The following is a 14,863-nucleotide window of genomic DNA, read 5'->3' on the forward strand; positions in this document are numbered from 1 at the left end:
CATCAGAGCGCCTTTCTGCTCCTCTACACTTTCAATTCACAGACAGTCAAACAAACCAACGGCCTCAGCGGATTTTTGCAGATGCATCCCAGGATAAATGAGCCTTTAAGAATTGAAAGCTCTATAAACAAGCGAGCCCTTAGATGTTTACATTTCAAACACTGAGGTTAGTCTCCGAGGAGTTCAGGCTTAGCTAGTTCCAGTAATTTGGGAGCGGGAGACTGCTGTTACGACGAGTATTTCTGCACTGCTGAGGCTTAATGCTTTACTGATGTTAACCAGAACAGATTGCAGTAGCTTTGTTTATAGTGGCACTCAAGAAACGAAACTCACTACTGTCAGAGAATAGTGTCCTCATAAGGTTCATGATTGGAAAGGGATTAAACTCCTCAAAGATTTCAACAACTGAAAAACGAGTCGATTTTCATCATTTATTGTATACACTCCTCTGATGTTCCCCACAACGTTCTCTCAGTATGTTTATCTTCTCATCTCCTGGACAGTAAATGGCCATATTCTGTGTTGATACAGTATCAATTCTTCTTCTTCTTCTTCTGAGACTAGTTCCTATTTGCATCTCCTCCTAGACCGTTCATACTACAACCACCAAACTAACATCAAATCTCCGAACTGGTTGCTATATCTTTTCCAACTGATCCGACTTACGGTTTTCCGAAAAATTCAGAAAAGTCCCAATGACTTAACATTGGGTCAAACTTTATGACCTCATAACTTTGTGCCGGACAGTCATACAGACTTAGGGTTGGGTTCATTAAACTCAGACTACAAATCTGCCAATCACTGATGACATTTCAACCAAGGAGCCACATCCTAGCAACCACTTATGGCATCTTAGCAATTGTCCCATAGACATCCATTGTAAACAACATTCCAATTCATGTAAACAATATACAAATCCATACTAGAAACAAACTAATCATACTAGCAACATGCTAATTCTTACTAAATTCATGCTAACAACATGCTAATTTATGCTGGAAACATGCTAGCAACATCCTAATTCATACTAGAACACCAGTCAGAACAGTCAGAACACCATAGCAACTGCCTAGCAACCACTCAGAACACCCTAGCAACCACCTAGCAACACCTTAGTAACCACCCAGAACATCCAAGCAACCACCTAGCAACACCATAGCGACCACCTAGAGCACTCAAGCAACACCTTAGCAACCCCTCAGAACACCCTAGCAACCGCTTAGCAACACCTTAGCAACCAACACCTTAGCAATGCCTTAGCAACCGCTCAGAATACCGTAGCATCGACCTAGCAACACCTTAACAACTACCTGGAACAACTTAGCAACCGCCGAGCAACCACTCAGAACACCTTAGCCACTGCCTAGCAACACCTTAACAGTCAAAACACCCTAGCAACCACTCAGAACACACTAGCAGAACACCCTAGCAACAACACTCTTCAACAAGAACAGGCAATGCACACAAGAAGTGCTACTTAACGGTTAGTGCTCAAAGAAAGAAGTGCCAGAGTATGGAGAGGGGAGTGCTTTTTTAAATAGATACAAGAGTGTTTCTACAGGGGGTTTGTCAAGCCCACTCACTTTAAGTGAAGCACATTTCATGAATGTCTGGTGCAAAACTGGTGAAAGTGTCAGTTAAAGTGTCAGAAAAATGAAAGTGTGTTTTCTACAGGTGGTTGGTCAAGCCCACTCACTTGTGTGAGGCACACTTAGAATTGCATAATGTTTTGGGGTTGTCGCGTGGTGAAGTGGAAAAAGAGAAGAAGTTTTATTCATAGGAGATCAGGTGATCATGGACGAGATGGGTTTTTAGTTGTGGCTGTGTGTAATGAAATCACCACAAAGTGACAGGGTATCAACAAGCAGACGCAAGATAACATTTCCATTTATTTTCATTTATAGATTTTCTTCCTTGTTTGTGGTGTGAGCACTTATAGTTTACGGGAAATCGGTGTACAGTATATACAGTATGACATAATAAACCTATAGCGATCAATGGCATCCACCACTGATGGATCACTGCGAGATTCTCCACAAGATTGATGTAAACAACCCCGAATCGGAGCTCTGGCAGAGGCAGGATGGTTTTTAATGACTGAAATATGACGAAGGGTGCTGTATATAGATTGCAAGTGCTGAAAATTTATATTTTGTGACATATCCATGCTTTTTCTATGTTGACATGTGATCCAAATAGTTGTTGGTCTTACTGGCTACTACTGCATTTCTATAGAGATCCCAGGGAAAGCCAGAAATTACGGCCCCTTGTTTCTTCCGTCATGGGACTGAAAACTATCAATTGGAGAATGATTTCAAACATCTCCTTTGAATTTTATTTGTGTCCTACTATATGTATAAAAGGCAAATGAACTCTAGTCTTTCACTTTCTCATGTGACCTTGAGGCCGTTTTGTCACTTCCTGCCACGACTCATCAATCACTATGTCTCCTGACCCGTCTAGTGCGCTAATCTCCATATAATCCCACCGTTACCGTGGACGGCTCATCCTTTTGTGTCTAGTGTGATTCCTCTTCCCACTCTCCTCATCCTGCACATACCATTATATTGTATTCTCCGAAATAAATTTTAATCGAAATCCCCTCCTGCCCCAAAGATGACCCACATTAAAACAGCGCATTTATTTCTGAGCGACAGAAGGTTCAGGCAGTCCCCAATACACCTTTGTCTCATTTGATTCAGCTTCTTCCACGTTTGCCTGAGATTTACATTTCATCAGCGAAGACCCTGACTATATTAATAACTCCGGAGGTATTTGTCAGAGCTGGAGCGAATCGTGAATGAGTAGATGCTGCCATAAAATGATTGCATTTCCTTCTTGGAAATAGCTTAGTCTCTGAAATGGTTTGTCAAAAAGGCAACGAGGGCAAATCTATGTCTTGTTTGTGATAAGAACAAAAGCAAAGCATATGAAGTCATTTCCATTTTCAATGTTATTTTCAATTTTCATACTTTAAAGAAGCACTAAATCCTTTTCTTCTTATAGATTTTTTCCTCAGCAGTGAAGAATAAGGACACTGAAAAAAAAATAATCATCGCTCAACATTGTTCCACACAATTCAATCAATTCAACATACTTATTCCCCTTTTGGATTACTTCAGTAATTCCTTTAGAAAACACCATTTCTTATTCAGAACACAACATGTATTTATTACTTGTTAACTGAACATTGTGGAATGAAATTATTTTAGTGATCCAATTCAGCAGCCTTAAAATTATTTTGCATCTGCTCATGACATGATTCATTTTCATGCACCATATTACTCAGTTATATTACTACACACTACTAACTAGCTCACTACCAACTAGAAATATCACTGTTGTGTCTGAAATAGATTATGTACCATATTTTTGTGAAAATTTGTACCCTAAAACAGTTAAAGTACAGTATATCCAGGGGCGTAGCAACCGGGGAGGACCCGTACCCCTCACTTTTAGAGACAGACCATTTCGAAATTAATGATTAATAATTATATGAACGTATGAATCTCATACAACCCCCCCACACACACACACACTTTTAAAATGTCCACTACGCCGTTGAGTATATTCAAAAACATGACATAAAAAAAAACTGTAGGTGACCTACTACTCCTGTCTAGAATCTGGATAGCATATAGCAAGTAAATAAGTAATGTGGATTTATAAAGCACATTTATTGTGTATGGCGCTTCACAATCATGAATGGAGTCTCCCCACTCCACCACCAGTGTGCAGCATCCACTTGGATGATTCGACGGCAGCCACACCACCGCCCACCAGCTATTGGTGGAGTGGAGAGAGTGATAGAGCCAATTTGGTGGATGGGGATGATTGCGAGGCTATGATCGTTAGGACCTATGGAGGGAATTTGGCCAGGACACTGGGGTTACACCCCTACTCTTTACAAGAAGCGCCATGGGATTTTTAATGACCACAGAGAGTCAGGACCTCGGTTTACATCCGATAGACGACACCCACTGACAGTTTACCAGGGCATTAGGACTCACTAGGTGGAGCGCCCCCTGCTGGCCTCACTAACACGACTTCCAACAGCAACATAGTTTTCCCATGTGGTCTCCCATCCAGGTACTGACCAAGCTCAGCCCTGCATAGCTTCAGTGAGTAACCGGTTTTGGGCTGCAGGGTGATATGGCTGTGGTTGTTGAACAGTTGAACAAATATGTCGGTATTGGACTACGGTGATGTTATCTACATGCATGCTTCGTCTCAAAGTCTGCATGCATTGGATACTGTTTACCATGGTGCACTAAGATTTATAACTCATTTTAAATCCCTTACTCATCATTGTGTGCTGTATACTAGGGTGGTTGGTCTGCTTTGTCCATTTGTAGGCTCAAGCATTGGCATATATCCTTGTTCACAAATCTATACTGGGTTTACTCCCATCATATCTACAGAATTACATTTGTAAAAAGCCTGTTCTTAACTATGGCCTTCGGTCACAGGATATTTATTTACTGTCTGTTCCTAAAGTGCAGACTGAGATGGGAAAAAGGTTTTTAAATACGCAGCACCTTTTGCATGGAATAATCTAAAAACAAAGTTGCAGTTTAAAGAGTTGATTTCACTAAATGCTTTTAAAAAGAGTATAAATGATTTAGAAGTTGAGGCTTGCAGATGTTTTGAATAGTTTGTCAATGTAAATTTTAATCTCAATGTGTCTCTCCTGGTAAAATAAAGGTTATAATAACAGTATGGCTGTGGATATGAACAGTTTGCTATCCTTTTAGCCTACAGAAGGATTTGTAAATAGCGGTAAAGTGGCAGAAATTATGTTGGTACATTGCAGTGACATGTGGATGTATCATATTTAAATGCTTTTTATCCTACACACCAGTCTTTAGCTGTGTCTGGTATGCAATTTTTTTTTGTTATTCAATTAACAGAGGTCAGAGACCACAAGAAACAAAATGTTAGGCTATTGTGAGGAATAGAGGTGGCAGTCTTCCCTCATGCTTGCACATGTATTGTAAGACCCAAGTTTGAAGTGTGAGTAAAACAAATGAAGCTCCTGTATGAAAATCATTAGACATTTTCACTTTAAATATTTTGCTCAAGTATTTTGCCAATTTTATGTACCTTATATAAACAGATGAGAATGTGCAACTATCCAGACAAGTCGTAGCAATACATGAAAAAACATGTCCTAATCCCTTCTTAACCGTACATATTTGCAGAAAAAAAACTTTACCAATAAATAAACTACACATTCTCTACATATTAATATGCCAGCTTTAAACCTCAAATGAAAGAGAAATTAATGTTGATTTTAATTTGCAAATCCACAAGGTACCACAGGTGTGCAGAGTATTCTCAGCATACATGGACATAAAACCTCACAACACACTGGAAATTCAATAAAAACTGTACCCTCATTCAAGAAAATAGCTGTAAAGCAAGAATAAATTTTAAAAACAAATATTTTAGCTGCTTGTTCAAACTACTTTAAAATGAGCTTTAACACAATTATTGAGATGTTTTTGGACAACTTCATTGTTTTATGTTCAGTCAAAGACTATAGAATGCAATAAAGAGACTTTGGTTCAATCCACTTAAAATTGGTAAAAAATAATTAAGCTAACTTAATCAATTTGTGTTGGGACAACATGAAAATTGTGTGTAACCAAGATTTTTTTATAATATTGTAGTAATAATTATATAGACGCATTTATGTACAATAAAACAATACACAATAAATGTAGTTCTTTTCATTATTATACCTCTTAAAGTCACGATTTTAATATCGTGATACGAGTATCCATCGTAATAAGAGCTTTAGTTATTATTGTTACAAAAAATTTAAGACATGCTTATTTAATTTGCCTATTCAGTTAAACAATCATTGAAATCTGTCTTTCATATTCTTCCTTAAATATTTGTTCAAAACAGGTTGTAGCCTCAGATTTAAACTGTATTTAAACTGAGTAAACAACAAAAATGTCCTATATTGGATAGGTTCATCTGATTTAAAAAAAAAAGATGAACCACCTATGAATTATATCTGTTGTGATGTTCAGAAGCCTTTTCCAGCCACAGTGACACACACTGATAAACAGTGAGCGTAACTCAGTAAGGACTGCAGCACAGAAACAGCACACATCTTCACACTCAGCTTGAATGTTAAGCACACTAACTCTGAGCACAGCCAGGCACTTTTCCTTAGTCTTCACCTCCCCATTGCAGACGGCACTGTGGCCGTGTCTTTATCGCACAGCTGAAACGGGGAGATTAGATGATTCTCTTTCTCATTACTCTAAGCTTGTTCCCATGGTGATACGGCTGTGACGGAGGAAGGTCTTCACCCGGAGATGCTGTGCATCTGACTGTCTTCACCTCAGGAGTTGCAGGTCATTCATTTCCCTCCGCTAAAAACACTTTAAGGCACGACTTAACCATCTTATGTGAAAGATCAAACGTGGTCGACCGCAGCTGCACAAACCAAATAAATACACAATGAAAATCCTTAGTGCACGGGCCGTCTCTCTAAAGGATGCTTCCTACATCTGTATTGTCTGTATTGATTATAGAAAAATTTCCAAAATTAAATACATAATGGATCCTTGACGCAGAGCCCTGGATACACAGTAAATGGATTTCATTTGGAAGTAATTAGAAATAATGAAGTGCTGGTGGAGCCGTACTGCTGCAGTTTTGACAGCTCAAGTGATACAGTCATTAATCACTGAACAAAATCAGGCCTTTCTTGCTTTACAGTTACAGAACAAAGATGCTTGCTTTTTGAATTAAAAAGGAAAGTGAAAAGAAAAAAATGAAACAAAAGTTAAATAAATCCATAAAAATGCAAAAGTACACAAAAATAGTAATTAATTATATCATCATTTTACTTACGCCACTCAAAACATATACTTTTGTCATGGAATCAAAAAGTCTATTCAGTATTTTTTCTGTAATGTCCAACCCAGGCTCATTCTGAAAATGTACCTCTATATACATTTCTGGAGACCGTCAAATATGTCCCAGGAGGTATTTTTTTCCAGTTTTTGTTAATCCACAAGAGGCCACTGTGTACGCTTTTTGCGATCTCAAATTTCTCTCGCGAGTGCCATTTGCGCCTGTTGTTCTCTCGTAAATCCAGCAGAGACCGCTGTCAACTGACTGACTGACTGACTGATCGACTGACCAATCCTCCTCCTTCCCTAAACCCAATTAATAGTATTTTAAAAAGCACAGATTGACCCGCCCACCCACATCCCTAAACTCAACCAACAAATTTAAAAAGCAATTCAGAAAAAGAAAAGCCCTCATCTGATTTTTAACATGTTTTCCCACATTCTCATCCTGTTATTTACTTGTTTACTTTATTTTTTGGCTTCTGTTTTTGTCTTACCATTCTTGACCGGACTTGAACCCCGTCGTCGTGGTCATCTCCTTTCTGTCCACCGATGTAAACTGTAAGCTAACTGGACAAACTCATAACAGCCGGAAAGCAGTCCATACAGAGGTAAGCGGTCAGCTAGTAAACGTGAAAAGGAACAGTATCGTACCACCCCATAGTGTTTGTTTAAAAAATTAAATGCAGCCATACATACTTCTGGCTACATAATTAACGATCTTCAGCAACATATATAGGGCTACACTTTCAGAATGAGCCTATGTTGGTAATGTCTTTAAAAACTATATGTTGAAAATTACATTCTGACAACAACAGGAAAACAACAACAACAAAGATGAGCATTTAAATAACCCAGGCTTTTGAATATATTACTCTGCTTCTTGCAGGTTTTGCAGTAATTTCAATGTGAAATGTCCAGATTAGATATATAATAACACACCACCTACTCTAAACCTGTGCATAACTAAACTGTAAATGTAACCTAGTGTTAAAGAAAAAAGAAAAAGACTAAGTGCAATAAATACAAAAAATACATTTGCTGAAGCAACCATGCTTATTTAATCAATGATTTAGCATAGGTTTCCATGAAAAAACAAACAAACAAACAAACAAACAAACAAACAAACAAAACAACAACAAATGTAACGAAAGACATACATGGTACACACTAAAATGTTATAAATCATGGACTACATTTTTCTTGGAGGTGATAATATTGAGGAAGGAGTTGTGGGGAAGTGAGTTTTATTAATCAATATTCTGAAGAGCAATCCTAATTTGTGTAAAAATAAATAAATGTTGATGTTTTACTGCTGTTTTACTGGTAGAACTGATGGTCTAGGTAAGTTGTTGCAGAAATGTTGGTAGAGGCATGTTTTTATACCCCAATAAGCCTGGATAGACCTGTAATGCTTTATAAGGTGTTTGAATAAAGAACTCAAGCCCCAGGGTTCTCTGAATGGGGTTGTGAAGATGCTGTATACAGTTGTTGTGACTGCTAGTTTTATCCTGAAAATGCTTACCGTCAGGCATTTATCCCTATTATAATGTTACATTAATACATTTTTGTACTTTTAGTGGTGATGTAACGATTTACATGACTCATGATGCGATATGATTCATGATACTAATCTCACGATTTAACAAAATTATTTAAGACAAATGTAAGATGAACAAGAACTTAAATTTTTTTCAAATGCTGTAACTTTTTTTTTTTTACAAAATAAAATATTTTCTGCAGTAACTAAATTGTAATTTTAAAACAAAATCCAAACAAAAAGGTGAATAATACAAACTAAAGAAGACTCTTTAATGTAAACAAACTAAAACTTTGCAGCTACATTAAAAATTTAAAACAAATTCCAAATCAAAAATGAACTATACAAATAATGAAGGCTCTTCAACACAAACAAGCTAAAACTGTGACTGTGCTGAGATTTGACATAAGATGCATAAACTAAATTGAAAAAGAGAGGGTACAAAAGGAACAATCTAATATCTGGTTCTGTAAGAGCACAGCTTTCTCTTTCAATCTGAAAAAACATCTTCACACTTTCGCTATGAAAACACTGATGCACCGTGTGATCTCTGTAGCACTCGGAGCAAGTGGAGATAACAATTCTGCGGTACGCGTGGTTTAGCCTATTAATAGCTTTTTGTTTATAGATGTCTGTGACAGTAGTTTTTCACTGTGCTGCATTATATCCGTTGTTTGGTTAGTGTAAGTGTCTTTTTACAGTATTTGCCAACACAATCTCACGGCAATTCGTAACTTTTTGATTTAGTGGCTAATTCGTATGAATTCGTACAATCTAATTCGTACGATTTGCTCATCCCCCAATGACGGTTGGGTTTAGGGGTGGGGTTAGGTGCCACGCCTCCTTTTTAAAATCGTACAATTTCGTACGCCTGAACTCCACAAAACTGACAAAACGTAAAATACTTACGCTTTCTCGTGAGATCAGGCTGGTATTTGCACACAGTTAGTGTTTTGTCTGGCGCACCTCACCACTGTCATTTTAGTCTGCTGCCCCACCTCTTGCTCACCGCTGACGTGCACGTGAAGCGAATTTGCGGCTGTAAACACAGCAGCCCCTCTGTTCAAAACATGTATCACGATTTATTCAACATTTCTACTGGTTTGAAATATCAAATACTTAAATCGATTTTCAACCGGCTCACAATGATTCAATACGTCCCTAATTATTAGCAGAATTTGTATTTCCAAAAGACACATCAAGATAGAACCAACATAAAATTTGATAAGAATAATGCTGTATGTCATCTGTAAGTCTGCACATTTTTTCATCATTATACAATAATATATTTTTCCATTGCTTGTTTTAGGACATTAGTATGGTTATACAACAAGACAATGGCAATTTGAGTCCTGAAAATGCTTAATAGTGCTTAAAAGATGTTTTCGAAGTGTATGCGTTTAAAAAAAAGAAAGATTTACTGAAAGAGTCACTGTGAAAATGACAAACAGGTCATGTTGTGTTAACGACGAAATCATGTGTATGCATATTACATGTTCAGATAATAAACAGAATCAAACACAATGGTCATCTGTGTCTCTACAATGCATTAAATGGGCAAATCAGACGCACCACAGCCTATACACGGTTGTCTATAAGTTACTAAAGCCTAGTTCACACTACAGGATTTTAAACATCGGCAGATCGCTGTGCTGTTCACACTACATGACTTGATTTTGTGTCTTTTAATCACTGTGGTGCTCACACTACACGACACTACGTAAATGATCCACAAGAGAGGTGACACACTACAAGATCTGACAACATATAGTTCCCCAACAGCTCAGTCCAGCTACCAAACCACAGCCAATGAAATGTTGAGGGAGGAGTCGTCAGAAAAAGCTGAACACTGCTTGTGTGCTGATGACATCATTGACAGTGTTTCAAGCTTTCAAGGAAGCATTTAAAAACATCGTCAATCAGCTGATACATCAGCAGATTAATCGCTCACCTGCAAGGTTCAAGTGGATTGATATACAGAGAGTTTTTAATTTTTGTAATTTAATAACACTTTGAAATAAAACTAACATATTTATAACACCCTGACGTTTCCTAAATATCTGTGCATTTCTTTCTAACATTAATTACAAAACAGTAAAGAACTGAGCATTTAAACCTTTAATTACCATATTGGTCAAAATTACTGCATGCATGTCTGCTACTTTTCGCTGTGACTTTAAATATGCAAGCATTTTTTGCCTAGCAACTTCCTGCTAGCATAAACATAAATTTACTTCAGATATATCTTTCAAAACAGTATATTCTGTGCCGGGAAATAGCTCCTGTTTGAAAAGTGAAAACGAAAGCGAGCCCCAGAGCTTTGCGTGTTCTAGTATCTTAACTACATATTTATAGGCTGTATTACCAAAAAGATAATATTTTTAGGGTAATGGTGTCATCAAATATGATGACAGACATTCAGAGCTTAATTTTAATATCTCAATAGAAGCTTGAATATATAATATGTAAACATGACGTCACAATATGACGTTTTATATGAGAATGGTCAGAATGAGCAGTTTGGTAATTCTAATAGTTATAGAATGCTAGTTCACCTGTTAATATAGCCTACTCTCATGTCCGTGTTAACGCAGAATGCAGCAAGTGCATCGATGCCCATTCTGGCCAATCACAGACGTTTCTGTTGATCTCCTGAGCACACAGGCGTTCAGCTATTGCTGAAATTCTCTCTCATTGGCTGCAGCTCGTTACTACATCTGACCGCATGTGGGATCGAGTCGGCCGATTGCTCTGGAATAATCAGCATGCTAGATATTGGATTTCCATCTGCGAGGTGTCCGCGACGCTTTAGCGAGCCTCTTTGATGCGTTGTTCAGTAGTTCACACATAAAAACTGGCGAGCGCCGTGCACCCGCAGATTTCTTCCCGATCACAGCCTGATCTGTCGGCGAGCTCGTTAACTTCCAAATTGGACTCAAATCTGGCTTAAAATCCTGTAGTGTGAACTAGGCTTAAGCAATGTAAGAAGTTGCAGAATGGTGGCACTGGTGTGTATACCCTCATAGAAAACCGTTTACAATTCTAAAAGTCATGGCACATTGTGGCGCATCCGGTGTGTCCCCCTTTAGTCAAGAATGTCAATTGGGATTCTGGTATACAGATGCTGTTAGACAGAGCTGGTAGAGCTTGAAAAGCCGGAGCGGTTTCTCTCTCTCTTTGCGCTTCACCACAAGTGACCAGCAGCAACCTCTATGGCCAGTAGGAAAGCCAATGATTTATCTGCAGCCATTGAAATACATTTGATTTTTATCACAGCGACGGGGCTGTGCTTACCTAAATGCCCTTCTCTCTCACCCTCTTTCTGCTCATCCATAAACTGCAATCATTTCTCCCTTCCCTTAGCCTAGTCTTTATCACCCTCATCTTTCTCTTCCTCCTCTTTACTTATCTTTTCCTTTATCAGCCTTCCATTTCTCTCTTTTTTTTTTAAATCGATGTGAACATTCTCCGGTCGCTTATCACTCTTCTTTTGTCTCTCTATACATATTTTCTCCTCTCCCCTCATCATCTTGTCTTCTCCATCCTCACTATCTCTATTGTTTCGGTCTGCTGAGAGCTATTTGCTGTCATCTACTGACACAAAAGCCATCTTTCTAACAAATATCTACACATGCCTAATTGGTATGCCTGGTAAATGAGAAGTTCAGGATGAATTAAGTCCTTCATAAGCACAATTTGAACAAGAGCAGTTTTCTAAAATGGGGCTTTTCAAACTTTTGGTGCCACAGATTTAAAATGTAAATGCAGCAAGAAAAGACTATAAAAGAAGATAAGTGCAGTAAAAAAGAAAAGGTCTTTGTTTTTTATATAGTTGCTGAACTGGAACTTTGGTGTCGGCGAGATCAATATATTTATTCAGCAAAGACACAATCAAATGATTAAAAAAAGAATTGTAAGACTATTTTACTATTCAGTTATAATTTCATTAAAGATTTATATTTATCATATCACTAAGGGATTATATTTCTAATAAATACAGATTTAAAAAAGATTACTATTTAAAATAGCATAGTGGTCACAATAATCATACTAAATATATTAGTAAATATATTATTTTTATTTTATTTGGTACTTAGTATGTTGGTGCACTGTAATCTTTAAAAAGAATCTTTTAATATGCCATCAAATGATTCCTAATATGATTCTAAATATGCCTGAAAACTACTGTAAACAATTACTTATATAAATAGATGAAATGTATAACTGAAATGGGATTTTATCAGTCTGACACCCCAATAATTTTTAAATAATAATAATAATAATAATAATAATAATAAAAGCAACATGATAACAAACCTAAGCTTTAGATAGACCTTTTTTAGGTCAAATACGAGAAGCATTTTGAAAAATATCTAATGATGACATTATTCTTATCCAGATGAGATTCTATTTCTCTAAAAGCTCCAGAGAATTAAAATCACAAAGTAGTGTAAAAAATAAATGTACTTATAACCTCCTCAGGGAGAAATATCATCCAAGAGACATGTATCCCAACCAAGCTGCTGCTATTGGCAAAATGCATAGATCGCATCTAGTAAACAGGAAACGCCAAGCAAAATCAGAGAGCAATGAGCAGCAGCACGCAGAGGGATGTCACTGTACTCAATCAACAGATGTGGCCTGTTTAGGAATAAAAGGACTGACTGGAAAAGCAAGATATTTAAATGAACTGAAACAATTGAATTGAAAACTTGCTATAAGTGCTATAATCAGGTCTTTGTTTAAATACCAAGTCAGAAAATGTGAAACCGGACAACATTGTTCTGAGAAGCTTTTCTCTGCAAGTGATTCACTCAGAAGGATAGGTCAATACCAATGAAAACCAAATTGACTAGGTTACTTCATTTTATATTTTGAGAATGTTTCCCTATTTAGTCACTGAATTTCTTGTTAATACACTTTAAAAGCTAATAACTCACCCTATAACCTTCCATTCATATGCATGTGAATGCAACTGGAAACCCAAGCTTGCGCGACAAGTTTTGCATGTTCATGCATTCCAAAGTTCAATCTTGGTGAACTCTGACCTGAGAATTTGCATCACATAATTCTGTACGACCAACAGAAGATCAAAACGTGACCTGTCTGTACAGAAATGAAGATTTATAAACCAATTTCGAGAGGAGCACATGATATAATTGTACGCGGCTAGTCTCGCATCAATAATCATTGGTAATCCAATCAGACATCATTGCTAGACCAATAAGATGAATTTGGCCTCCAATAAATAAGCCTATTCATCCTACCCTCCTTATCTTCATTATTTTAAGAAACCCCTCATCCACCCCATTTCCCCCTTCCTTTACCAGGTCGTGCCTACCTGATCTCGGACTGCCTGTCATGCTACATGACCAGGCTGGAGCCCTGGGCTCAAGTATCTGCGAGCTCAGGGTTGTCTTCTGGGACAGCATGCCAAATCTGCAAATTACTGTGTGTCAAGCACTAGCTAATTTTTATTTTAAGTGTCACATCACCTTGTTTTATCCTGCCTCTTTTTTGTAGCATGTTTTGCATGTTCAAACTCATGCATTTCAATCTCATTCAAAGAAAACACACTTTTGCATTTAAAGGGATTTAAACATTTGCATGTAAAGGGGCACACACAAAAACATTGTTTTCTACTCCCACTCATATGGGCAAATTTGACAAGCTATAATAAATGATGTGTTCGGTATCTGTAGGGCAACTTAACAAACAGATTCAGTAAGATTATGCTATGAAAATGGAAATAATATGTCCTATTTAAAACAATGATGACACGTCTAAAGCTGCTGTCAGTCAGATGCTGCACTTGTTTTTTTTTTTTGGGGGGGGGGGGTGTAATAATTGTATTTCTCTAAACAAAATGTGAGTGGGTGTAATTGAATCTCAGTTTCAGTGGGCAATGACTGCTGACAGGCTGAGAGGAAGTGACTGTATGTTTATGAGCTTCATCTGTGAGCAAATGTAAACAAGTGCAGACGGATTTCAGAAGCAGTGTACTACACACACATTTAGGTGTCAGAATGGAAAGATTCGGGGCCAGTTGGCCTTACCTTCATCTCCTGATCCCGAACCAGCATCTGTAAGAAAATAAAAGGTAATTAGGTCAGTATCTGAAGCCTTTATATCATTTCAGCCAGTTCACACAGGTTATACATCATCTAATTAAATAACAACAACAACAACAACAAACATAGCATGAGAATAAATCCTCACAGTATTATTTAAATATGTTCCATTGTTTAGTTTTTGTTTTTAGAATTGAATACATACATTAGCATAAATCAATCTCCATGTCCAGCAATAAGCTAAGAGACTGAAATTGGAATAAATAAATGTGTGAGCCTTTATTTTCTATACTTGAATCTAATTGTTTCATTAAATGAAATTTTATATTTTATAGTGTACTTAATAAATAAATATATTTAGAGTTACATGCTCAAAT

At 37.3% G+C, this 14,863-nt stretch overlaps 1 protein-coding gene across 1 annotated transcript in view; it reads right to left on the reverse strand.

Annotated features, from left to right (window-relative positions):
* The window catches only part of tmeff2a (transmembrane protein with EGF-like and two follistatin-like domains 2a), a 109,347-nt gene that overhangs the window by 41,772 nt on the left and 52,712 nt on the right, over nucleotides 1-14,863 (reverse strand). The window contains exon 4 of the mRNA XM_056465306.1: nucleotides 14,472-14,498. Coding sequence (XP_056321281.1) covers nucleotides 14,472-14,498 — 27 coding nt within the window. The remainder of the gene's footprint in view (nucleotides 1-14,471; nucleotides 14,499-14,863) is intronic.

Source organism: Danio aesculapii, chromosome 9 (assembly GCF_903798145.1).
Source record: "Danio aesculapii chromosome 9, fDanAes4.1, whole genome shotgun sequence".
Taxonomy (NCBI): Eukaryota; Metazoa; Chordata; class Actinopteri; order Cypriniformes; family Danionidae; genus Danio; species Danio aesculapii.